The following is a 26049-nucleotide window of genomic DNA, read 5'->3' as shown; positions in this document are numbered from 1 at the left end:
GTGGTTACTGGAAAACGCTCTCTATCCTGTAACTTTTAGCAATATTGTAAGAGACCTCAGAGATGCTGATTCTTCTTGTCATTTATTACCATAGAGAAACATAATTAAACCTGCTTCCAAGTATTGCCTTCTACTTACAATGCAACTATAACACATGATACTGTTACATAATAGCAATCTAGAATATTTCTATGTATTCTTGGGGATTGACTAAAGGTTAAAACGGCAGGCAAATGTTCCAGTGACCTTTGAAACTTTTATACTTCACAGAAACTCTCTTTTTTCTAGAGATAACTTTTCGTGGGACAAAATGCATTGCATAAATATTATAGACAATTCTTGTATTATGTAAACTTTATGTACATTTTTGTTCATATGTTTCACTTACCAGAATCAAGAGGCAACTTGAGGCCAACTTTGTGTGCTCGGGGATGGTGGAAAACACTGACAAAATCAAGCAACCAAAGACAAGGAGGAAACTGTAAAACAACAAAAAAAGAGATCTGATGAGAAACTTGCCTTAGCATGACAGACTTAAGCTCTTATTTCTAATGGATAAAGCACCAGATCCATTTGAATTGGCATTGATTCAATCATAACAGCCCTAAAAGGGACTAGCCATTTTGAATATCAGAATACAATGTGATGTCCAGTGCAAATGGGGCTCCTTTGCAACTTTACTGATGAGAAGGATGAATGTGTTTGTGCATGTGTACGTATGCGTGTGTGCTGTACTTAAATGTCCACAGCTAAGAATCTGCAAATTTCCTAGAAAGGGCTTTCCCAAGCAGGGGTCCTGAAAGGCCCAGACGTGTTTTGTTCTCCTGCTCGGGAGCTCAGGTGGCAGCTGCTCTCCTGTCAAAGGAGCAGACTCATGTTCGGCAGCTTTGGTGAACTGTCAAGGGTTCTAAGTGCTTACTAAGCCACTGGCTCCTTTTCAGAGTCTAGTATTGTTCCTGGATTCTCATTTGCCGTTTCTTTACAGTAATAATAAGAACAGAAAACGACTTCCTCTGCTACCTGCATGCTTCCCATTCCCTTCCAGTCAAACCCCTAGAGAAATGCCCCTAGCTCTACTTGTGCTGCAGTGACAGAGAGCATTTTCCACTAGTCCACCTACAGACATTTTTATTCCTAGAAATATGGAACTTCTGGAGTCCGGTGCTGGGGGGGCGCTGAGTTCCCAAAGTAAACGTCTAATAAAAAGCGCAGGCTCGGTTTTAAAGTTGAAGTTACTTATCCTGAAATTCAAAAAAAAAAAAAATCCAATATCTGAGCTCTTTTCCCTAAAAGTCATATTTCTTACTTTTACTCACATGGTACTCATCTCATCTTTTACTCAACAATCTCCTGTAAAACATCAGCTCTGTGTTCTTTAGTACAGCTGGCCTCTGCCTCCTCTTGACTTCCCCTGACGAATCTGCACGTCTTTCTACCACACTTGACTGGGGGCTCCCAAGGGCTGATAGCCAGGGGTTGGTGACTTATGGCCTGGGGACAAATCTGGCCAATAAAGTTTTATTGGCACACAGCCACACCCATTCATTTGTGTATTCCCTATGGCTGCGCTCACACAAGAACTGCAGAACTGAGACTTGCGCTCTACGCACAAGACTGAAGTATTTACTCTCTCTGGCCTTTAGAGGTAAGTCTGCTGACACCTGACTGATACCATGTATTCCTTATTTCTTTATATCTATTTCAGCACAGAACCCGAAGTGGGTATGCTGATAATTACTCACATTCGGAGGGTTTCGTATAAGCGAGATACTGAGCTAAGCCCCTTTCACAGGCACTATCCACGTTATCCTCTCAAATTTATGGAGTAGAAATCTCATTGTTCCCATTTTGCAGATATGGAAACTGAGAATTAAGAACATATTGTGACTCATCCCAGGCTGCTTGGCAGGAAGAGGGGTTCAAGCACTGTGTGTCCTTGAGTTGCCACAAGGTGTCGCTGAGGAGCACAGAGGAGGCCGGCAGTGATGTTCTTGGCTCAGCAAGACTTCTGGGGGTACTTCTCTATCCCTTCCAACTGAGAGGGAGGCAGTTATTCTGAATAGCAGAAGCCTTCAAGAGGAAGGACTCTACTAGGGAGAAAACCTGGTACGTGAGTTAATAACAACTCATCATACTTTGGTCTCATGTACCTGATGATTCAGAATTGTTTGGACTATATTTTAAATTGGCCCTAGCAGACTGGGAATTGTAAACTAGACATCAAATTCCAGCACACCTACAGACCCCCGAACTATTCACGAGAAAGTGAAATCCAGGGATCACTGAGGGAGTTTGGAGGATGAAGTGGCATCAAGTAACGAGTGACAGATGTTTCCCTCCAGTGAGGGGCTGTTATCTGTAGATGCCTCCTGAGTCCAGGTTCAGCAGAAAACATTCAGAGAAGCAAGCAGGAGATGACTCAGTCACTAAGACACCTTCTTCCAAGGGCATCCCAACGGCGGACTCATGATCTCCGTGTTTGTTCAAAACACACCTACAGGGGCTTCCCTGGTGGTGAAGTGGTTGAGAGTCTGCCTGCTAATGCAGGGGACACAGATTCGAGCCCTGGTCTGGGAGGATCCTATATGCCGTGGAGCAACAGGGCCTGTGAGCCACAACTGCTGAGCCTGCGCGTCTGGAGCTTGTGCTCCGCAACAAGAGAGGCCGCGATGGTGAGAGGCCCACGCACCGTGATGAAGAGTGGCCCCCGCTTGCCACAACTGGAGAAAGCCCTTGCACAGAAACGAAGACCCAACACAGCCCTAAATAAATAAATAAATAAATAAATTAAAAAAAAAGTAAATCCTATTTAAAAACAAAAATAGAAAAAGACCTACATCACGAGCCCTTTTGCTAGCGGCTTCTTCATTAACAGTTGGGTGTTGCTTAATCTTTTCCCTTCATGTCACTACTTTGCCCATTTTCTTTCTTGAGCTGATCTTACCCTCCTTTCTGATAAGAGTAGTTTCTGTGCTAGAATTCTGTTATTTCTATGGGGACCCATCTGACGACAGCCAGCCAAATACCTGTACTGCCCTGGCTGCTTGAGGGGCTGTGATGAACAAATACATTCATTAATGAATTCCTTCCTTTCCTCAACCATTCATCCACTTGTCCAATCAGCAAATATTGATTAAGCATATAATACCAGGCTGAGCCACAGGGATATATCAATAAATAAGATTTTCTTTTCTTGCCTTCTCAGAGTTCAGGATCTGTTGAGGCATACAGGGTAGTAAACATATGTAAAAAGAAAATTAAAATTCGGAGTGATGATTGCAAGGATAGGGAAGGTACAGGGGACGCCAGGAGCATACAAGAGGGGAGGGATTAGGCAGGACTGGTTACTTCGCTTGTGGAGTTGAGTGCAAAGTGAAAACGTGGGGGCCCTTTGTTTAAAAAGTATTAAGAGTTTCAAGACGGTGACAGCAGAGCATGACACCAAGTGTGGCACCTTTCAAAGCTCTCGGCTCCATAGGACTGTACAGGTGGAATGTCCATGAAGCCAAACTTGGGGTTTGGGAAGACTTCCTGAAGCACGTTTGGACCAAAATGAGCCCTGAAGGCCCAGGAGGAGTTAGTCAGCACAACGGCTGGGTGGCTGGGGAGAAGGACACTCTAGGCCATTCACCCGTGTGGGTGAAGGCCAGGTGCAAGTACAGTGTCACCAAAATTCACTAAGTAATCAACAGGGTAGAGTGAGTGAACACCTGCTAGCTAGCTTATCCTCTGGTGGATCATGAAAAACATAAGGCAGGTTATTCCTGCAAGTTCATTTTTTTGCATAGGAATCATCTTGGTTCCACTGAAAACATGTCCGCGAAAGATGTCATGCCAAGCACAACCGAGGGACGAGAGTAAATCAAAGCAGCCCCTACCTGTAAGGAACTGAAGATCCAGTGTGGTGTGTGAGGTGAACACACAGGGTCATCATAAAGGGTAGAGACAGACGTGTGCTAGGAGAAATGCCCCAGTGCTTGAAAGTGGGGAGGGATTCTCTTCATTTGGGAGTCATGGAAGCACATCAAGAAAATCTCCAAAAATGGGTGTTGCTGGAGCTGGTCTTTGAAGGAACATTTGGGTTTCAACAAGAGAAGTTTCTGGAGAAACACATTCCAGAAAGAGGGTACCATAGGAGAAAGGCAACATGGCAGAATATGAATGAGATAAAGTATTTGCTCCCTGTTTCATGGAACAAAAAGTTATCGAGCTTAACTGTAGCACAGGATGAGACAGGTGGTTGAATTGGGAGTCTGGGGCCATGGTGGGTAAGTCAGGGCCTGTCCTTAGTTCAGGAGACAGTGGGAACCACTGAACATTTTTGAACAGGAAGCTAATATCATCAGAGTTGCTCTTCAGGAAAATAAGTTGGCAGGCGAGTCTCTGAGTACCTGAGAAGCAGGGTCGGGAGTTATGGTGACCAGGTTAGGTTGTGAACTCACTGGCAGAAATGAGGGTAGGACAGAGAGGCAGACTGGACGCTGTGAACACAGGAGCTTCCTGACTTGGTAACTCTGAGGCTCAGGGGTAGAGGCTGGGAAGGGAGGGGAGGCTGAGAAGTCTGCGGTGTCTGTCCATAGTTATTGGTGACGCTCCTAACAAGCCAGGAGGGGAAAAGTCAGGAGAGTGAGGAGGAAAAACCGACTCTGAGAAGAAGAGGACAATCCAGTCTTGGAAGTCCACGGGGAATTGTGCGTCTGAATGCTGGGCACAAAGTCTGGCTGGAATATGGAGGCGCTTTTCTCCTGGAGGAAGTGAATGTGCAGACCGAGCAGAGAAGAAAGTGCAGACGGAGCACAGAAGGTTTGGGTAAGTGGCATAAGGGATATCTGGGGACACTTCCTCATCGTGGAGAGTGACACCATGGAGAAGGATGGACACATGCTGCTGTGAAGTTGCTCTTGGTGGCGCTGTCAGAGACAGACTCCCTGGCTGGAGAAGCACTGGGCTGACAGCGTCATCCCTGAGGGGACAGCCTGCACTGCTGGGTCTGAGTGTGGCTCTGCTGACTTCCCTGCTCCTGAGGGGCCCACACTTGTGTGCACGCTCTCAATGCCCCCTCTCCACCTGTCTGTGGGCTGAACAGAAGTGGGGGCAGAGGCAACAATCACTGGACAAGGGGCGTCTTAATCCAGGGCCCACGGGCCTCCAAGGGGGTCTGCGGATAGAATTTTGAGGGGCTGTGAAAGGGGATGGGAAAAAATTACGTCTTTGTCACGAACCATGACAAAAACCATGATGGTGTCAGCGGAACTCGAGACTCTGTCACTCAGAGAAATCACAGATATTTTCATATACCATTTTACAGCTGTAGATGAAACAGTTATGTTTCATCCTAAATATTGATTTTGCCGCATCACTGTTGCAAGATTATGGTAGTTATAAGACCCACTGCTGGGAGTTGTTTTTTTAATGCATTAATAAAGAAGCACATGTATTACTATATCAGAAACTTGTTTAATATTTTAACAATAGCATTTCAATGTAATTTTTTTCTTTTGTAATCACCTGTATTTTATGCATTTAAAAAAATTATGCTTAAATTCCATATATATGTATTAGCATACGGTATTTGTCTTTCTCTTTCTGACTTACTTCACTCTGTATGACAGACTCTAGGAATTTAAGAAAAAAAAATGTCATGAAGAACCTAGGGGTAAAACAGGAATAAAGACACAGACCTACTAGAGAATGGACTTGAGGATATGGGGAGGGGGAAGGGTAAGCTGGGATGAAGTGAGAGAGTGGCATGGACATATATACACTACCAAACGTAAGGTAGATAGCTAGTGGGAAGCAGCCGCAGAGCACAGGGAGATCAGCTCGGTGCTTTGTGACCGCCTGGAGGGGTGGGATAGGGAGGGTGGGAGGGAGGGAGATGCAAGAGGGAAGGGATGTGGGAACAGATGTATATGTATGACTGATTCACTTTGTTATAAAGCAGAAACTAAAAAAAAAAAAAAAAAGAAGCATTTAACTCAAAAAAAAAATTATGCTGAGGAATGGTTCACAGGCTTTACCAGACTGCTGATGCATCCATGGCTCACAAAAAATTAGAAGCCTGTGGTGGGAGATATCTGAGGAGGCCAGGGGCTGGGAGCTGCAAAATGGCCCGTTTGGTGGAGGTCACCAACTTAGGTAAGGGTTTTTTTTTTTTTTTTTTTTTTTTAATCCTAGAGCATTTTAGATATTTATTTCCATATATTTAGTCCTAATTGTTTATTTCCCCCCAGAGGTAGATTTTAAAATAATTTTGAAAAAATATGAATATTCTTTCTTTTATATATTAATCCTGAGATATCATAAAATCTGTATTCCTGCAAAATTATTCTGTAACAGCTACTGGCTTTTATTTTGCCTGAAGCAATCATTTCTATTTCGTTTCTGAGGAAATTCACTTTGGTGTAGACCTTTCGTCCTTTAGAAGGCAGAGATTATTCTAAGAGGAGAAGAAAGGCATTTATGATGCAAAATACCATCAGTTCAAAGCCGCCTATGTTTATTCCAGAAAACTACCATCACCTTTCGTGGGCTAATTAAGAACCAATTTGCCAGATTTACTTTGGTAGAAAGCTCTACTTGGAAATATCATGGGGGCTTGTGCAAAAGATGATGTCCATGACTTGGGAAGCCAAGGTCATGCTTCGAGCAGGGGTTCATTTTGCAAGAATTAAAGTGATGTGAAAATAAAGCAAGTTACGCAACGTCATTCACACACACACACACACACACACACACACACACACACACACACACACACACACACACACACACCCCAGCCCCGCAGGAGCCACTGTGAACTATGCCGTGGAGAAAGGAGACGCAGGGCTGATGCCGCCCGTGGGCTCTCAGCGAGCTGAGCTCAGCTGGCAGGCAGACTCACAGCACGAGCTCTGTGGGCTGCCGTAACCACACAGTCCCACCTAGAAGGTGCTCTTGGCGAGTCTTTTGGGGGACAATGCGCTTTCCATGTGTAACTGTCCATGAGTCAACTGGTCGGAAAACTCTGGGGGAGGGGAGATCTCAAATGTCTTAAATGGATTGGAATTATGGGATTAAAATAAAGAAGGCTAACAGGAAGTAGATAGGAAGTTTTTAAAGAAAACAACTCTTCAGAAATAACTTCCCAAGGAAATTCAACCCTAGCTCTGACTTCTCATAAATTTTTCAGTATTGCTTTGATAGACTGTGTTTTATTTTTTTGGCGGTTTTTTTTTTGGCTGAGCCTTGTGGCTTGCGGGATCTTGGTTCTCCAACCAGGGACTGAACCCGGGCCCTTGGCAGTGAAAGCACAGAGACCTAACCACTGGACCACAAGGGAAATCTTAATAGAGTGCGTATTTGAGGCAAGACCTCACAGGTGCATTGTGAATGATGAGGGCTGGAGCCCACACGCAGGCATCAGGGACCACAGACGACACACCGGCTGCCCCCGCACTTGCCTGAGGACATGCTCCCTAAGAAATCAAAACCTCACCACAAGAGAAATGGCTGGAGACCATTTTTTTTTCTTCCAGCATCCTAAATTTGCCTTTATTTCTAAACTTGGCACTTTGCAAAATGTCCTTTCTGCATAATTTTTCCATAAAAGGGCATTTTGCACATGAAATCTATCCACTGCATGCCCTAGCTTCCACTGCAAAGCAGCAAAAATTAAATACGACATTTTTGGTGTATTTAAAGGTGAGCTGGAATATTTGATTGAAAACACTGCACAATATTGCTTTTCAGGTGCAATGAGCCCTACACATTAATAAAGATCCTGATAAATAAATACTAGCACCGTAACCTCTGGGAAGTTGCAAAAATAGGTCATCAGCTAAGAGTTTCAAAAAGAGAAACGCTGCCTTTTACACCTGTGTGGGGTGAAAAGGAGATCAGAGGATCCAGGAAAGGGCGGTTTCTGCTTGCACGGCGAGTTTCCGCAGAGGGCCAGGCTGATGCCAGCGAGTGAAAACAAGAAAGAAGACCCGGAGCGGTACAAGAGCCCCCCTCAGAGCAGAAGCATTGGGCCTGCTTCTCACCCAGGAGCAGGAATCCCAGTGGCGAGAAGAGATCTGACTGTGCTCCCCCTCGAGCCAGGGGCTGTTGTAAAGACGTCACTGGTGGACGACTGTGCAGGCCCAGCTCCTGAGCCCCCAGCACTTAGAGAAGCACAGGCCTGTGACAGACACTCCTGCTGGAGCCAGGTGTCCTGCTCCGGGGCCCCTCCTCACCTCACCCTCCTCTCTAGGGTCTGGACCCCGAGGACGCGCCCCTCCCTCCATGCTTGTTCTTCAGACACTGGAGGCGGCTTTACCACGACTCCCCGTCAGCCGTCAGATCACACACACCCCGCGAGTGAAGCAGCACCCATGTCTGTCTCCTTGTCACTGCTGTTGAAAAGCACATCCCGTTTGTTCCCGCATCCCTCAAGTTTGACTCAGGCCCATCATTATCCTCCAGTCTCAGCAAAAGATGGAGCATTTAATCATCAGCATGAAATATCTGCACCCTCAGTTCTGGCCAGGGAGTCCAAATCCAAGCTTTCCACTGCCTAGCTATCAGCAAAAGTCTGCTTTCAAAAAAGACTGTCTTGAAGATACACACTTGCTCATTTTCCTGTATTTTTCCTGCCACATCACAAGGCACGGAGCAAACGTGGCCACTGACAGCCTGTGTACTCGGAGCTCATTACCTTGATTGCTCATAGAACTATTTTCACGAAACTATGTTTGCTTTTCTGCTGTTTTCTTGAGGAGTAAAAAGCCTTTAACCAATTTACTATATTTTAAGAGTTCCTCTGTACTTCACCTTGTATTTGTTCAATGAGGTATCATGTAAGAAACTTCTCAGGATTTTATCACAAGAAACATCTTCTTGTAAAATGATGGGCAAATTGTTGGCCATTTTTAATGATTTTATGTTGCTGGGTCCAGATTTATTATGTTATAAGGCATCAAAGTGTTTGTGGATGAAACTGAAAAACTTTTATGGATAAACGTTAATAAATCTTGAAAAATGTAATAGATCCTAAATGACTAAAGCGAGGAAAATATTCTGAGTGTCAAAAAAAGAGTAAAGTAGGGCACCTTGGACTTTGTATATTGATAAGCTCAATCACAACTCCTAGAAATATCCCAGATAGAATATAAGCAAATGAATTTTAATAAATTCAAGAGAACAGCTATGATTACCAGAAAGCAACACAGGTTCACCAACAGTAAGAAACACTGACCTGTGCTTATTTCCTGTTTTGATTGGTTTCCCAGCTTGCTCTATCAGGGGCATAGAGTATAGATAAAAAGTCTTGATTTCAGCAAAGCACTGTTAAGTGGTTTATAATATCCCTGAAGAAAAGAAGTGGAAATTCAGGCAGGATAGACGATGCTACAACTCTTGGGAGGTCGTGTACCTGGTGAGAAGCCTGGAGAGCTGAGCCACGGGGTTTGTAAGAAAACTCTGAACACTTGTGTCTTGAACACAGGTGAAATCCTATGATCCATCAAGCCAAAGCACTATCCGTTGCTTCTGGGAAAAATGATGGGGTTTTACTTTATGGAGGCAGCGATCTTTTAACATAGTTGTCTCCTTGCCTTGGCTGCTAGGAAGCTCGGCAGTGAATTTGTGACTCGTTTATAACAGTGCAGATCCCTCTGTTAGCAGCCTCAAGTCCTTTCTGAATGATACAGGGTATCTGGGGTAGACCTGATGAAGGCGTGATTTTGTCTATAACTCCTCTTTCCTTGGAGTAGGAGTATTAATGCAGCCTAAAGCTGCACTCTTTTTAAAGAAGCAAATGACGCCACTGGCTCAAATTTAACAATGTAAACTAAACCTAAATTTCTCTCACTTAAGTTTCTGAAAAGCTGTTTACATTTGTTGCTTTTACATTTTATTATGTTAATCTTGATTCATTTATTCCTAGCATGAACTACCAACTCCCTACTCCAGGAGTCCCCAGATGTTCTGTGCTTGTCTTCAGAGGCAACAGAACACTATTTCCTAAAGGGCCCGAAGTCTGCAATTTAGAAACCCACCAGTCAGGTCCTTGCCTCTGCAAGCTGTTTCAGTGTCCTTTCCAGGAAACATCACTGAGACTGAAAACCAGTGTATATGGTTCAGAGACAACAAATTTAAAATAAAAAACAAAACCAGTTTTCCTACTGTCCTATAGTCAATGTATGCAACAGGAGAGCAATCTTTGTTATCCTGTTATATTTTCCTCTGAGCAAACAGCGTCATCTGGGATTCTTATTTGCTTGTTTATTTTGGTCTCTTCTGTTAGAATGTAAGCTTCACGAGGGCAGGAACAGATTATCTCTCTTACTTGCCACGTTATTACCAGTAACCAGAATCAGGCCTTGTACCAGCAAATTCATTTATTTATGTAACATGTATTACTCAGGGTCTGCCATGTACCAGGCACTGTTCTTGATGCTGAAGGCATAGTAGTAAATAAGACAGACAAAAATCTGTGCCTTACATTCTAGTAGGAGAGTTGGGACATAAGCAATGTAAATAAATAAAATGTATACAATGTTAGAGAGCGATATAACTGCTAAATAAAGGACAGGATGCAGACACTCAGGGATTTGAAAGTTTGGACAGAGTGCCCAGGAAGGTCTTACTAAGAAGGTGACATTTGTTGAATTTTGAATTTCAGAAGTGAAATCCCATGACCTATCAAGCCAAAGCAATGGTGCATTTGGGATTCAGCTGGCACAGGTCTTCCCAGTTCTGCTCCCTAAAGCACTGCTTTATCATGCCAATTCCCTGTTTTAAAAGTTATGGTTCCTTTCTTTTGCTGTCACATCCAAACTCCTTTGCCTGGGTTTTAAGATCCCCACCGGAACATTAATTCCTCCATTCTCCCAGAGAGACCCTCTGGGCAGCCCCATCTGCTCTATTTTCTGCACAATACCATGTGTGATATGATAATGGGGTATAATAATGGAACTTCACCCTTCCATGTGCTGCTCCTCTGAGCCAGTAAGTCATATGGCAGCTGGTACCCACGCTCCTGCTTTCTGGCCCATCCAGCCCCCTGTTCACATACCTCACTGCCTCTCCCCTAGAGCTGTTTTAGACACTAAATAAGGCAGCATCAAACTCAGAATTTGTGTTTTAACATAACAAATAAGTATATAAATACCAAATTGAGTTAAAAATGCCAACTGAGCATCACATTGACACATAATTGCTACACAATTTCTACAAGTTTTAACAAGGATAAAATCATGAAAGTATTAAAGTGACTTATAATCTAAAACCTCTGCTTATAAAGCAGGACATCTGAAAATGTAAAACATGGGACAATGCCCAGCAGGGTCTGAGGTGCTCACGTAACTTCATGGTGTGTCTAGGCAAACCCACGAGAATGACAACGTGATAAGACAGTTGGGTTGGAAGGTGTGGCCACATTCCCCAGGCTGACAGGCTGCAGTGCATTCCTGACACACAGCAGCCTTGGCCTGCCGGACCTCAGTGTCCAGTCCCTTGCTACTCCAGTTTCTGGAAAGGACTGGAGGCTGCTCTGAATTAATAGGTGGCACCACCAAGAAGCTGCCGGGCTGCAGTCTGTATGTGGGAAGGAGCCTCGGTTGAAGTGACCAGGCAGAGATTCACCCTTAAAATGAACACTAAGGACTGCTGACCAAGGCTGCCTTGCTGATGAACAGGCCACATGCAGTTCCCTGACTGAGAAAGGGGCCCCAGCAGAAGAGCATGCTAACCACAGCCATGAATGAAATAAAAGCTGTCTGCAAAGGCTGAGGAAGAGACAACATTGTACAATCTATGTGAATGTTCCTTTTAAAGGCATCTTTTCAAGAGGTAATTTTGGTGCTGACACCATGAAAAATAATCCAGTCCAACAGTTTTGATAATATGAACCCATGTGGATTAAATTTTCCATGCTTTGTTTCAAAAGGTCTGTTTATGCAAGAAAATGAGCTATGGCAAAGGTTGAAAACATATGTTAAAAGATGTTTGACAACAGTTGTCTGGCCTGAATGATTTTTCCATAAAAAGATGGTCAATTTATTAGGCAAATAATAATTTAATCATTGCAATTTTCTATGAATATATGATAATAACCATTACGTTATCTGAAAGTGAATAACAGAAATTCTGAAGTAATTTATTTAAATATTTTTATTGGAAGAAAAGTAAAAGGGGATAAAAGTAGGCTTCAAGTTTTAAGCAAAAAGTTATTTTAAAGTACTATATTTGGTAATAAAAAATCAATTATGAATTTGTTTCATAAGTGGATCCATGTGATCCACTTACTTTAAAAATAGATTTTCCTTAAAAGGTTTCCTGAGAGCAGTCACAGTACATGGGAAATCTCGGTGCAGCTCTTTGTTACACATATGCCAGGAGGACCCATCACTTCTCGTGAAATGAGACTTCTAAGTCTCACAGAATAAAAACTTTCAACCCAATGGAGTCAGGTTATGCTATGGGGGCTATGGAGTGCGTAACTGCTACTGATCTTCTCTATTTGGCCTACAGAAATAAAGTAGTAAAGTGACTAAAACAGCAGAAAACAAAATCTTTGCAAGTAAAGTACTCTTGGCAGTAGACTTTATGATGTGGTACAACATCAGAAAAAAATAAACCCAGAAAACAGATGTCTCCACATAGTAATAACCATAAACTCTGAAACTATTACACATGTAAGTACCTGCCCAAGGGATAAGGAAGATGCATGTTTCTTCTGGGGACTGACCTACAATGGCACTTGTTGCTCTTGGTGACCTGAGCTGAATGGAAGCTGAAAGCCGGCATCACACTGAGTGGAGCCGCTGAATAGTTTATGGACCAGCAAAGCTGGCAAGCATAGACAGACACTAGACAGTACGTATTTCCCACCTCTAAAAATATACTGTAGTCAGTTTAAAAAACTGTAGACACTCTTCCAGGGCCCGGTAAGTAAGTAAAAGGGTCTGCTTTCTCTTGCTGCTGCTATGTAGATAGATATCAAGAATATTTTATGTTTGTTTCCAAAACAGTGAAGTTGGTGATTCCATGTATATAATACACACAACTGAGGTGGGCGTGGCTACCGTGGTGGGGCAGGAAGAGGCTGAGCTCCCTCCCTCCCACAGGTACACCAAAATTACAGCTACCGACACAGCAACCGTCTACAGGACCCCCTGCAGACTAGCAGAAAAGATTTCCCACAACTAAAGATATAAAGAAAAAACCACAACGAGATGGGTAGGAGGGGCAGAGCCATGGTTTAGTCAAGACCCACATCCCCAGGTACGTGACCAACGAACAGGAGGGTAACCACAACTGCAGAGGTTCTGAATCCCACACTGGGCTCCCAATCACAGGGGTCTTGCACTGGAAACATGAGACCCCACCCCAGAGCAGCTGGCAGTAAAGGCCAGCAGGGCTTACGTACGAGAGCCAGAGGACTGGGGGAAACAGAGACTCCACTCTGAAAGGGAGTGCACAAAGTCTCATAAGCTCCGAGTCCAAGTGCAGAGGCAGTAATCTGAAAGAAGCCTGAGTCAGACCTACTTGCTGATCTCAGAAAGACGCCCAGAGAGGCAGGAGGCAACGGGGACTCCCACTGGGGACACAGATGCTGGAAGCAGCCATCTGGGGGCTCATTTTATCAGGAGGACACTGGTGCAGTCAAGCACTAGCTTGGGGTTCTTCTTCCAGCCTAGAAGCGCCGGGGGCTTACCTGCCTATCAGCACGCCAGCGACAAACCTGGGCTCCCTGGGCCCCACAGCCAGCCATGCTGGGATCTGGCCCTGCCAACCAGTGTACCAGCAGCCGCTGCACAAGGCAGGACTTGGTAGCCAACTGGGACGGGGGCCAACCTGCCTACCAGCACATCCACAATAGTCAGCCCGCCACAAGAGAAGGGCCCACAGATCCCACCCCGAGAGCATATAGCTCAGGTGACAGGTGGGGAGTGCGCTGTTGGGTCCCATAGGACATCTCCTATATAAGACCACTTCTCCAAGATGGAAAATGGAACCAACCCACCTAATACATAGAAATAAGCACAGAGAACTTGGCAAAATAAGGAGACAAGGGAATATGTTCCAAACAAAGGAACAAGATAAAACCCCAGAAAAAGAACTAAGCAAACTAGAGATAAGCAACATAGCCAATAAAGAGTTCAAGGTAATGATTATAAAGATGCTCAATGAACTTGGGAGAAGAATGGAGGAACACAGTGTGAAGTTTAAGAAAGAGTTAGAAATATAAAGAAAAAAACAGAGCTGAAGAATACAGTAACTGAAATTTTTAAAAAAAACTAGAAGAAATCAACATTAGATTAGATGATACAGAGGAAGAGAACAGCAAGCTGGAAGATAGAATTGTGGAAATCATCCAAGCTCAACAGATAATAGAAAACAGTATGAAAAAAAAGAGGATAGTTTAAGAGACTTCTGAGAGAACATCAATGTTATAGGGGTCCCAGAAGGAGAAGAGAAAGAGAAAGGGACAGAGAACTTATTTGAAGAAATATAGCTGAAAACTTTCCCAACCTGGGGAAGGAAACAGACATCCAGGTACACAAAACACAGAGAGTCCTAAACAAAATGAACCCAAAGAGGTCCACACCAAGACATACTATAATTAAAATGGCAAAAAGTAAAGTTAAAGAAAGACTCTTAAAAGCAGCAAGAGAAAAGCAACTACTTACATACAAGGGAACTCCCATAAGACAATCAGCTGATCTTACAGTAGAAACTTCAAGGCCAGAAGGGAGTGGCATGATATATTCAAAATGATGAGAGGAAAAACCTACAATATGAAGAACCTAGGGGCAGGACAGGAATAAAGATGCAGATGTAGAGAATGGACTTGAGGACACAGGGAGGGGGAAGGGTAACCTGGGACGAAGTGAGAGAGTGGCAGGGACTTATATATACTACTAAATGTAAAATAGATAGCTAGTGGGAAGCAGCCGCAGAGCACAGGGAGATCAATTCAGTGTTCTGTGACCACCTAGAGGGGTGGGATAGGGAGGGTGGGAGGGAGACGAAAGAGGGAGGAGATATGGAGATTATGTATATGTATAGCTGATTCACTTTGTTATGAGGCAGAAACTAACACACCATTGTAAAGCAATTATACTCTGATAAAAAGGTTAAAAAAAAAAAAAAAGAATATTCTACCCAGTAAGGCTCTCATTCAGATTTGATGGAGAGCTCAAAAGCTTTAAAGACAAGCAAAAGCTAAAAGAGTTCAGCACCACTAAACCAGCAAAATTGTTAAAGGGACTTCTTTAAGCTGAAAAAAAAAAAAAAAAAAAACAGATCACAGCTAGAAGTATGAACATTTTGAAAGGAAAAATCTCACTGGTAAAGGCAAACACACAGTAAAGGTAGTAGATCAACCACTTATAAATAGTGGGAAGGTTGAAAGACAAAGTAGTAAAATCATCTATATCCACAATAAGTAGTTAAGTGATACACACAATAAAAATTTTTAAAATATGATGTCAAAAACATTAAATGTGCAAGGGGAGGAGGAAAAATGCAGAGTTGTTAGAATACATTCAAACTTAAGAGATCATCAACTTAAAATAATCTCAACTTTATATATATGTGTGTATACATATATGTGTGTGTGGGGGTATATATATATACACATACTAAGATACGAACTTCATGGTAATCACAAACCAAAAATCTATAAGAAATACACACACAAAAAATGGAAAGGAATCCAAACATAACAATAAAGACAGTCACCAAATCATAAGAGTAGAGAATAAAGGATACCAAGACCAAAGACACCACACAAACACAAAACTTACGGGCCAATGTCACTGATAAACATAGATGCAAAAATCCTTAACAAAATATTGGAAAGCTAAATTCAACAATACACTAAAAGGATCATATGCCATGATCAGGTAGGATTTATCCTAGGGATGCATGACTAAATATCCATAAATCAATTGACATAATACACCACACTAACAAACTGAAGAACAGAAATCATATCATCTCAATAGATGCAGAAAATGCTTTTGACAAAATTCAACATACTTTCACGATAAAGACTCTTAACAGGTGAGTATAAAAAACATACCTCAACATAATAAGTGTCGTATGTGACAAGTCTACAACCAACATCACACTCAACAGTGAAAAGCCGGAAGCATTTCCTCTAACATCAGGAACAAAACAAGGATGCCCACTCTTGCCACTTCTATTTAACATAGTACTGGAAGTCTTAGCCACATCAATCAGATAAGAAAAAGAAATAAAAGGCATCCTAACTGGAAGGGAAGAAGTAAAACTGGCACTGTTTGCACATAATATAATATTTTATTTAGAAAACCCTAAAGTCTCCACCCAAAAACTGTTAGAAATTCAGCAAAGTTGCAGGATACAAGATTAATATACAGAAATCTGTTGTGTTCCTATCCACTAATAGTGAAATATCAGAAATAGAAAGTAAAAAAAAAAAATCCCATTTAAAATCTCATCAAAAAGAATAAAATACCTAGGAATAAACTTAAGCAAGGTGACAGACCTATACTCTGAAAATTATAAAACACTGATGAAGGAAGTAGAGGATGATATGCTCTTGGATTGGAAGAATTAATGTTGTTAAAATGTCCATAATACTGAAAGTGATCTACAGATTTGATGCAATCCCTATCAAAATACCCATGATATTCTTCATAGAACTAGAACAAACAATCCTATGGAACGACAAAATACCCTGAATTTCCAAAGCAATCTTAAGAAAAAAGAACAAAGCTAGAGGTATCACTCTCCTAGACCTCAGACTATACTACAAAGCTGTGCTATAGTAATCAAAACAGCATGGTACTGGCACTAAAACAGACACATAGATCAATGGAACAGAATAGAGAGTCTGGAGATAAACCCACGCACCTATGGTCAATTAATCTATGACAAAGGAAGCAAGAATATACAGTGGAGAAAAGACATTCTCTTCAATAAGTGGTGCAGGGAAAACTGGACAGCTACCTGTAAAACAATGAGATTAGAACATTTCCTCACACCATAAAAAAAAAGTAAACTCGAAATGGACTAAAGACTTAAATGTCATACCTGAAACCGTAAAACTCCTAGAAGAAAATATAGGCCGGAAGCTCTCTGACATCAGTCTCAGCAACACTTTTTGAAAGTTTCCTCCAGCAAGGGAAACCCGAACAAAGATAAACATTGGGACTACATCAGTGAAGAAAACTATCAACAAAACAAAAAGGCAGCCTACTGAATGAAAGAAGATATTTACAAATGGTATGTCTGATAAGGGGTTAATATCCAAAAATATTTAAAAAACTCATACAACTCAACATAAAAAATAATCCCAAACAACCCTATTAAAGATGGGTAGAGGACCTGAATAGAAATGTTTCAAAGAAGACAAACAGGTGGCCAACAAGAAAAGATACTCAACATTACTAATCATCAGGGAAATGAAATTCAAAACCACAGTGAGATACTACCTCACACCTGTCAGAATGGCTATCATCAAGAAAATGACAAGTAAGTGTTGGCAAGGATGTGGAGCAAAGGGAACCCTTGTGCACTGTTGGTGGGAATGTAAATTGGTTGAGCTACTATAAAAACCAGTACGGAGACTCCTCAAAAAGTCAAAATTAAGCTACCATATGATTCAGCAATGCCACTTCTTGATATTTTTCAAAGAAAAAACCCACTAATTTGAAAAGATATACACCCCTATTTTCATGCAGCGCTATTTACAATCGGAATGATATGGAAGCAACCTCAGTGTCCACTGACAGAAGAATGGATAAATAAGATGTGGTATACATATACAATGGAATATTACTCAGCCATAAAAAAAGAATGCAGTCGTGCCATTTTGACAACATGGATGGACCTAGAAGATATCATGCTAAGTGAAATAAGTGGGATGGAGAAAGGTAAGTACTGTATAATTTCATTTATATTTGGAATCTAAAAAATGATACAAACAAACATAATAGAACAGAAATAGACTCATAGATACAGAGAAAAAACTGGTGGTTGTCAGAGGGGAGGGACTGGGGCAATGAGTAAAATAGATGAGGGAGATTAAGAGGTACAAGCTTCCAGTTATGAAATAAATCATGGAGATGTAATGTACTACATAGCTAATATAGTTGATAATACTGTAATAACTTTGTATGGTGACAAATGGTAACTAGACTTATCACGGTGATCACCTTGCAATGTATAAAGATACTGAATCACTATGTCATACACCTGAAACTAATATAATATTGTAAGGCAATTACAGTCCAATGAAAAGAAACCAAAAAACCCCACAAATGAACAAAAAAAGTGAGACAAAATGTGGCTGTATTTAATTTAATATTATACCCTTCACTGACAATTTTAGAGATGTTTACTTAAATTCTGGTGTTGTTTCAGGTACATAATTGAAACTAAAACATATTAAGCAGTGATGGAAAATATAAAAGTTGAAAGTGGGAATAGTTGAGTTTTGCTCCAGATCTTCGGGTTTCATAGGCACCCAATCCTCTAAAAATATCTCAGTTTTGGGGCTTCCCTGGTGGTGCAGGGGTTGAGAATCTGCCTGCTAATGCAGGGGAAATGGGTTCGAGCCCTGGTCTGGGAGGATCCCACATGCCGCAGAGCAACTAGGCCCGTGAGCCACAACTACTGAGCCTGTGCGTCTGGAGCCTGTGCTCCGCAACAAGAGAGGCCACGATAGTGAGAGGCCCGCGCACCGCGATGAAGAGTGGCCCCCGCTTGCCACAACTAGAGAAAGCCCTCGCACAGAAACGAAGACCCAACACAGCAAAAAAAAATAAAAAAAAAATAAAAAATATCTCAGTTTTCTCACTAGTAAAGTGACAGGGATGCACTAAATAAACCCTAGCATCCCCATCAATTAAAAATTCAGTTGTTTCTGGGTACTCTGATGTTTCCGCTTCTGATCAGACAGCAGTGACAGCCAGGCTGTGTTACTGAAGAGCCAGAAATGGCTTCTGATTCCTGGGCCCTTCAAAAGGCACGAGGCTGGGAGGGACCCAGAAGTATCACCTGCACAGTCTAGCGAGAAAATGCATTATTTCCCCTTCTTGCCCTATGAGAGTCTAGGCTATGTCTTTTCCCACTAGTTATTGCCTTCTGCAGGAGAGGAAGGAAAAGGACAAAGATTTACAGTAGAGACTGGCAAACTTTTCCTGTAAAAGTCCAGATCATAAATATTTTAGACTACGTGAGCCATATAGTCTCTCTTGGAGTTACTCAGGTCTGCAGTTGTAGCTAAATGAATGGTGTGGCTGTGTTCTAATAAAATTTTACTTACAAAAATAGGCAGTGGACCAGATATGATCCACAGACTGTAGTTCCTTGATTTAGAGCTCAGGGGCAACAATGTGATTTCTGCTCTCAGCTGGCTTGACAAGTGTAATTCTCCTGCCCTGGAGTTTGTCCCCCAGAAAGGTTTTCAAGTTTGTCTCCTGCTACTCAAGTCCTTGTGATAAAGGACAATCATGAGTGGCTCAGAATTTGCTTCAGATTTAAAGGTTATCATTCAAAATAAATTTAAAACATAGGGAAAATTTTATGTACAGTATTAAATGCTTTTTGCCTCATTAAATACAAAAATAACCAAAGAACAAATAGATGAAAGCAAAATGATGTCACATACCTTGAAATTTTTTTTGGCAGAACTAAATTCAATACTATTTTGTGATTGACAGAAGTAAGAGAAAAGCAATTTCCCTTCTTTATTATTCCTGTTTTGCCATTTGTATTAGCTAACATGAGTATCAGCCAATCCAAAAAAGTATGGGGTCTTTGTCTTCTCTGTTTAATATTGCTTGGTGGAAAACCATAACTGAGAGAAAAGCAATAGGAAATTAATCAGGTACTATGATCTGTAATAGGTTTCAGGTGACTTTTCCATCACTAAAATTTTAAGAGCTTGAAAAGTTTTCCAGAGCATCTATCTTTGCCACGAAGCTTTGGGAAATAAAAAGTTAGTTAACGTTCTCAAATTTCAAAATGATTTTCCATAATAATTCAGTCTTTTAAAGGATTTCTACAAAAACCTTACCCTCCAATAAAAAAAAAACAAATGCTTGACTGCACATACATACACACATACTTTAAAAAAGCATCTGAGAATAACTCTCCAACATTAAATTCTTGAAAAAAATCCATGGCATCTCCAAAAATTACTGTGGACCCCAAGGTTTTAACATTTTCTTTCCACTGAGTAAAGTAAAAAATTTTCAAACATCGATTTTCTTTTTATAACTAAAAAGTTTATAGCCCTATAAATATGGTATGACTGTGATAAACAATAATCTGTGGCCACAAAATATTAACTGAGGGCCACGTGTTGTTGAAAGTGGGACACTTTTTCTACTCCTTTGGGGCATCAGTGAATGAATAAGTGGATACTGCTCTCTTCCTTTTGCCAAGATGTTTCCTTTTCAGTTTGATTTTGTGAGCCAGGGAGGTTTGGTGGAACTAGCGCTGGATTAGGCATTAGAAAGCCTGGATTTTAGTTTAGCTTCACTACCTCCTAGCTTGGAACCTGTGATGGTTAATTTTATGTGTCAACTTGACTGGCCACTGGGTGTCCAGGTTGAAAACATTATATCTGGGTGTGTCTGTGAGCCTGTCTCCAGGTCAGATTAGCATTTGAACTGTCTGACCAGTAAAGGAGACGGCCCTCTCCACTGTGGGTGGGCACCATCCAATCTGATGACGGCCTAAACAGAACAAAACGTGGGGAAAGGAGGAATTCACCCTCTCTTCCTGCCTCACTGCTTGAGCTAGGACAATACATCTCATCTCATCTCCTCCTCCCCCTGGGCTGGGGTTTATGCCATCAGCGCCCCTGGTTCTCAGGCCTTAGGACTGAACCACACCACTGGCTTTCCTGAGTCTCCAGCTTGCAGATGGCAGACTGTGGGACTTCTCAGCCTCCATATTCACATGAGCCAATTCCTCATAGTAAATATCCTTTATATATATATAAATATATATATATATATCTCCTCTTGGTCTGTTTCTCTGGATAGCCCTGACTAACACAGAACTCTTTTTTTTTTAACATCTTTATTGGAGTATAATTGCTTTACAATGGTGTGTTAGTTTCTGATGTATAACAAAGTGAATCAGCTATACATAAACATATATCCCCATATCTCTTCCCTCTTGCGTCTCCCTCCCTCCCACCCTCCTTATCCCACCCCTCTAGGTGGTCACAAAGCACCGAGCTGATCTCCCCTAACACAGAACTCTTGGCCAAATCTCTTGTTTCCTTTGTGCTTTGGTTTCCTCATTTGTAAAATGAGAAGTCTAATATCTGCCGCACATGGGTAGGATCTGATTATATGTGTGATGAAATGAAAGTATTACGCAAACGCATGGTACTCTTGTGAGAGGATTATGAAGTCTTTGAAAGCAAACCTTTGTCTTCTTGGAATTCAAGAAAAAGTCACGGAACACCTACTAGGCACCAGCATTACCCACCACAGCCTTATATGAAGAAGCCACTCAAAAATTATTCATTGATTTGTACTAGTTAAATGCTATATTTAATAGCAAAGAGAGATTAATCTATTCACTAGAGAAGAAAATGAAGGTCCTTCTAAGACTACATTAGATTTCTGAAAGGGGGGATCTGACAACTAGCTGTGGCACGGCAGCTTGCATTCAAATTGACAGTAGTTAGCCGAGGTAGAAGCTGTGACAAATAGTTACGGTTAGAGAATTTCTTTACCAGTAGCTAGGAAGGCACTGCAGCCTTTGACAGCAGGCAAAAGCCATGGCAAACAACTGTTCCTGTTTCTATGAAAAAACGTCTGTCACGAAACTCATTAGATTATATTTAGCACCTCCTATAAAGTCTAATTCTCCTCAACTGGGTAATTAGATTTGATACTACTGAAACCACATGTGGAGAAAACCTACTGCCATTTTCTACTTTCAGATCATAGTGTCGATATTGTATACATGTGCATATGTATTACACACATGGTGGTAATCCATGGAAGCTGGTAGTTATCCTGATTTATAATCAAAGTGGGGGCCAATGGAGAATGAAATATAGGGGACGAAATAGAAATAGGCGTGCTTGAAATGGGGGTGAATATTTTCTTGAGAGCATTTGTCTTAGAGCCAGTCGTCTACTCAGGCCTTTAGAACCCCTGCCAAGCAATTCAGTAGAGCCATTAGGTAATCAGAGGCTGTCATATCTGGACAGAGTCCTCTCAGGTGCCTGATTTCTGGGATCTTCTAGATGCTCTTAGACAACAAGAGTCATAGAAACAGGGACAGATGACAGAGAAAGAGCAACAATAGTTGACTCAGTCTGTATCTGTGATACTGAACTCAACACAGGAACTGGCTCAGCATTTAAGGATGGCTGTAAGTAATCAGCCTGATAAATAATGTTTAGGAGACAGCACGATACGGAGTAGAATGACCTGGAAGTGGAGGAGGCCAGAAAAGTTCTGACCCAAACTGGGAATGTGACAGGAGTCAAAATGCCCTCCACCCTCCAAACAACTGGCAAACCGTCTACCCAGGTGAGGAGACTGGTATGGAGTGAGCAAAACTATTAGGTTTAAATTTACAGATTTACAGGGAAATTGCCATTATTTGACTTCAGAAACAATCCAATTTCAGCAGTTTTACATGGTCCAATCTTACATGTTATTCCTATTATCCTTATACTTTGCTGCATATATATATATATATATATATATATATACACACACACACACATTTATATACACTCAACACAGAAGTTCATACATATCATTTTCCCAGATTTAAAAAATCCCCTTAACATTAATATCTTAGGGCAATGAAGGGAAAAATGGCTTTCCAAGCAGACAATATTTATAAAATACTTCCTGTGTGTCGAGGGTTTTCTCTACAGTTACTTTCAAACTTCGTTGTGTTTTCAGATCAAAAACACGTAGGCATAAGTAGCTAATTAAATATTAAAGGATACTTTAAAATGAGATGTACTTAAAAAAAGATACACTGAAATTAGAGCAACGACAAAGTTCAAGTTGGCTATTTTTAGCTTCCTCCTCAGTTGATTAGTATCAGATTGATTAGTTCATGATTGGACAGGCAGCCAAAAGGGAACCTTAGTTAGGAGCCCACACTATTTATTCTCATCCCTGGAGTCAGCACACTTGCAAGAGGAATGAACAGGTGCTACCTATGCTTGCAACACAGGTTGACCTTGGTGTCTCACTGGCTTTTTTGGGCCAAGATAGTGTATTTGCACACCTGCTTGTAAATACTGCACACACACACACACACACATACATATAAAATCATGGAAGTAAAGCTCTATTCACATTATTAGTTCTTCTGATAGGAAAGCCTTAGTGAGTTTAGGAAAACATCTGATTATAAAAGCAAGTCATTGTCTCATGGAATAAACACTGTTAAAAACAAGCACACTGGGCTTCCCTCGTGGCGCAGTGGTTGAGAGTCCGTCTGCCGATGCAGGGGACGCGGGTTTGTGCTCCGGTCAGGGAAGATCCCACATGCCGCGGAGCACTGAGTCTGCGCGTCTGGAGCCTGTGCTCCGCAACGGGAGAGGCCGCAACAGTGAGAGGCCCGCGTACCGCAAAACAAACAAACAAACAAACAAACAAACTACCACACAAATAACACAGAAATGTGTAACTTAGACCAAGTTCCTAGTAATAATCACTGTCCGCACATTTGCCCATACCCCCCTCCAAATGAGCAATGTCACCACTTCGGGAGCTAGAACCTGAGTTTTACCTTCCTTGCCTCAGTATTCTGCTTTTTTTTTTCAGCCACACTTTTCTTTTAAAGTCCAACCTCCTGGGGTTCTTCTCTTCACCAGCCTACAGCACACTGACCTTTCCCTTCTCCACACTTACAACGCTGAGTTTGCACTCACACATTAGCTGTAAAATGTCTTCAGAAGCTCCCGAATTTGGAATTTCCCAAACCTTTTCCCACAAAACACCACTGTCCCAAGAGACTCCCACTGGCCTTACCGTGGAAACCGTTCTTCTCTTAAGACACGGGGGAAAGCTGGGTCCCTGGGCAGCACCCGGGGTTCTTTATCGTGATACTTGGGGGAATGCTGGGTCCAGTGGCAGCACCTGGGGTTCTTTATCGCGAGACTTGGGGGAATGCTGGGTCCATTGGCAGCACCTGGGGTTCTTTATCGCAAGACTTGGGAGAACGCTGGGTCAGGCAGCAACACCTGAGGTTTTTATCGGGAGACTTGGGGGAATGCTGGGTCCATTGGCAGCACCTGGGGTTCTTTACCATGAGACTTGGGCCAGTTTAAAATGTAATGTGAATGGTGCAGCTGGGGGAAGCTTTCAGTGTCCCTGTGTCTAAAACTGATCGAGGAACCCGGTGTTACCATCCTCCTGTTGATATCCTAAGTGACACTTGTATCTCGTAGGACCTGGTGTGGCAAACATCACATCCTTGACAGCAGGAAATATGTTCTTTTTTCCTTTCTAGACCTTGTAGTGCATAGCATGGTCTGAAGATATCAAAGTACCCCCAAATTATTTGTTGATTGCTTCATAGGGATGAAGGAAAATAAGAAGAAAGGAATGAAAAATATATCAAAAGATAAATATGTGCTAAAGGCTTTCACCATACTTTTTTTCTTATTGACTTATTTATCTTTAATTAAATAAAGGGATGCCTTCTGTTTTAGACGTATCTCTTAAGATTCCATTACACCATTACCTTTCACTGTGCTGACCAAAAGTCACTGCAGAGGAAGGGGACAGGGACTGGCTATCATCTCTTAGAGAACTTGAAAAATATATTGACTAAAAATTTTATGGGGCTAGGAATGTGTTTGTATCCTAAAGAGGGTAATAAAAAGGAGGAAATAAAACCCTAAAATTAATATCATTAGGTTTATGGCATTTCATTTCCTATGTGTGAAAGGAGACTTTCATCTTAACTGTGGACTTTCTCCCTTGTCACTGCTGAAGGGAGCCACGGCTGAAATTTTGCTCCATGCAATAAAATGTACAGTAGGAGGACATATTGTACCTTAAGTATATCCCTGTCCCTGCATATCTTCCTCTGACTGCTACAAGGCATAAAACAAATCAGTTCTCATTAATTTCTTCAACTCCTTCCAAAAACAGTTCTTCAAGGCATAATCAAGTGGGTTTTATTGAAATCAGCTGTTGGTAGACCGTGCCAATCACCAGACCGTGTCAATCACCTGTGCTGGTTACTGAGTCACAGCCGGGAGCTCTGGGCTCCCAAACACCGTCTGTACTGAGTAAATTCTTCTCAAAACATTTCTTTGCAGTGTTGTCCATGATGCCTCCCAGCTTGACCGGCTCAGCATCCAGTCATGGGTTTCAAACTGAACACAGTTGAGTTTCTGTTTTCCTAATGAAAGTTCAGCTTTGGTATGAGTATTTGAGTGTCATCACAAACTAATAGAAGGGTACCTTTCAAAATATTGCTTGCTTTCTTAAAATGAAAAGATAACATTTCTGAGCTAAGTTAATTGGGAATACCTGACTTCTAATCACAAAATGTGCTTAAAATAATGAGGAAGAAAAGTAATATGTTTACGAGCTAACAACAAGAAGTTCCCTTGGGGCTTGGGATGACACCTCAAAGTAGTAAAAATGTCTTTTCTCTTCTGTAGTTGGCCTCAGGACTCACAGGAAGGGTGATCTGATGGGGCGGACGTACTCACAGGATTCCCAGCTCTGCCCCAGCATGTGGCTTTGGGCAGACACCCTAACCTCCTTGGGCTTGGCACTTCCCTTCTGTGAAACCAGAGGATGATCTGCATAAGCTCAAGCATCATTTTCAGCTAAATCCAAATCCATGACACTATTACTCCATGAGAAAGCATGCTCTTGTCCCTCTCAGACATAGAGAGAGTTACTATCTCTTTACATAAGGCACTCTGCTAGGTGTTGCCATACGACTCTATTGTACTGACCTCATTTATCAGCCTTTTCTAAAAATTTAAATGATGATGAAACCAAGCAGGACCCTGTGGAGCTCCTGGGTACAGAAGCCTTTCTGTCTCCCATTCCTTATTTGTAG

General features: G+C 41.8%; 1 protein-coding gene across 1 annotated transcript in view; it reads right to left on the bottom strand.

Moving 5' to 3' along the window:
• Positions 1-26049, bottom strand: part of KCNQ5 (potassium voltage-gated channel subfamily Q member 5) — a 589895-nt gene that overhangs the window by 218413 nt on the left and 345433 nt on the right. The window contains exon 2 of the mRNA XM_060114492.1: positions 389-479. Within this exon, the coding sequence (XP_059970475.1) occupies positions 389-479 (91 nt within the window). The remainder of the gene's footprint in view (positions 1-388; positions 480-26049) is intronic.

Source organism: Mesoplodon densirostris, chromosome 12 (assembly GCF_025265405.1).
Source record: "Mesoplodon densirostris isolate mMesDen1 chromosome 12, mMesDen1 primary haplotype, whole genome shotgun sequence".
Classification (NCBI taxonomy): domain Eukaryota; kingdom Metazoa; phylum Chordata; class Mammalia; order Artiodactyla; family Ziphiidae; genus Mesoplodon; species Mesoplodon densirostris.
This window is presented reverse-complemented; position numbering and strand designations above follow the sequence as displayed.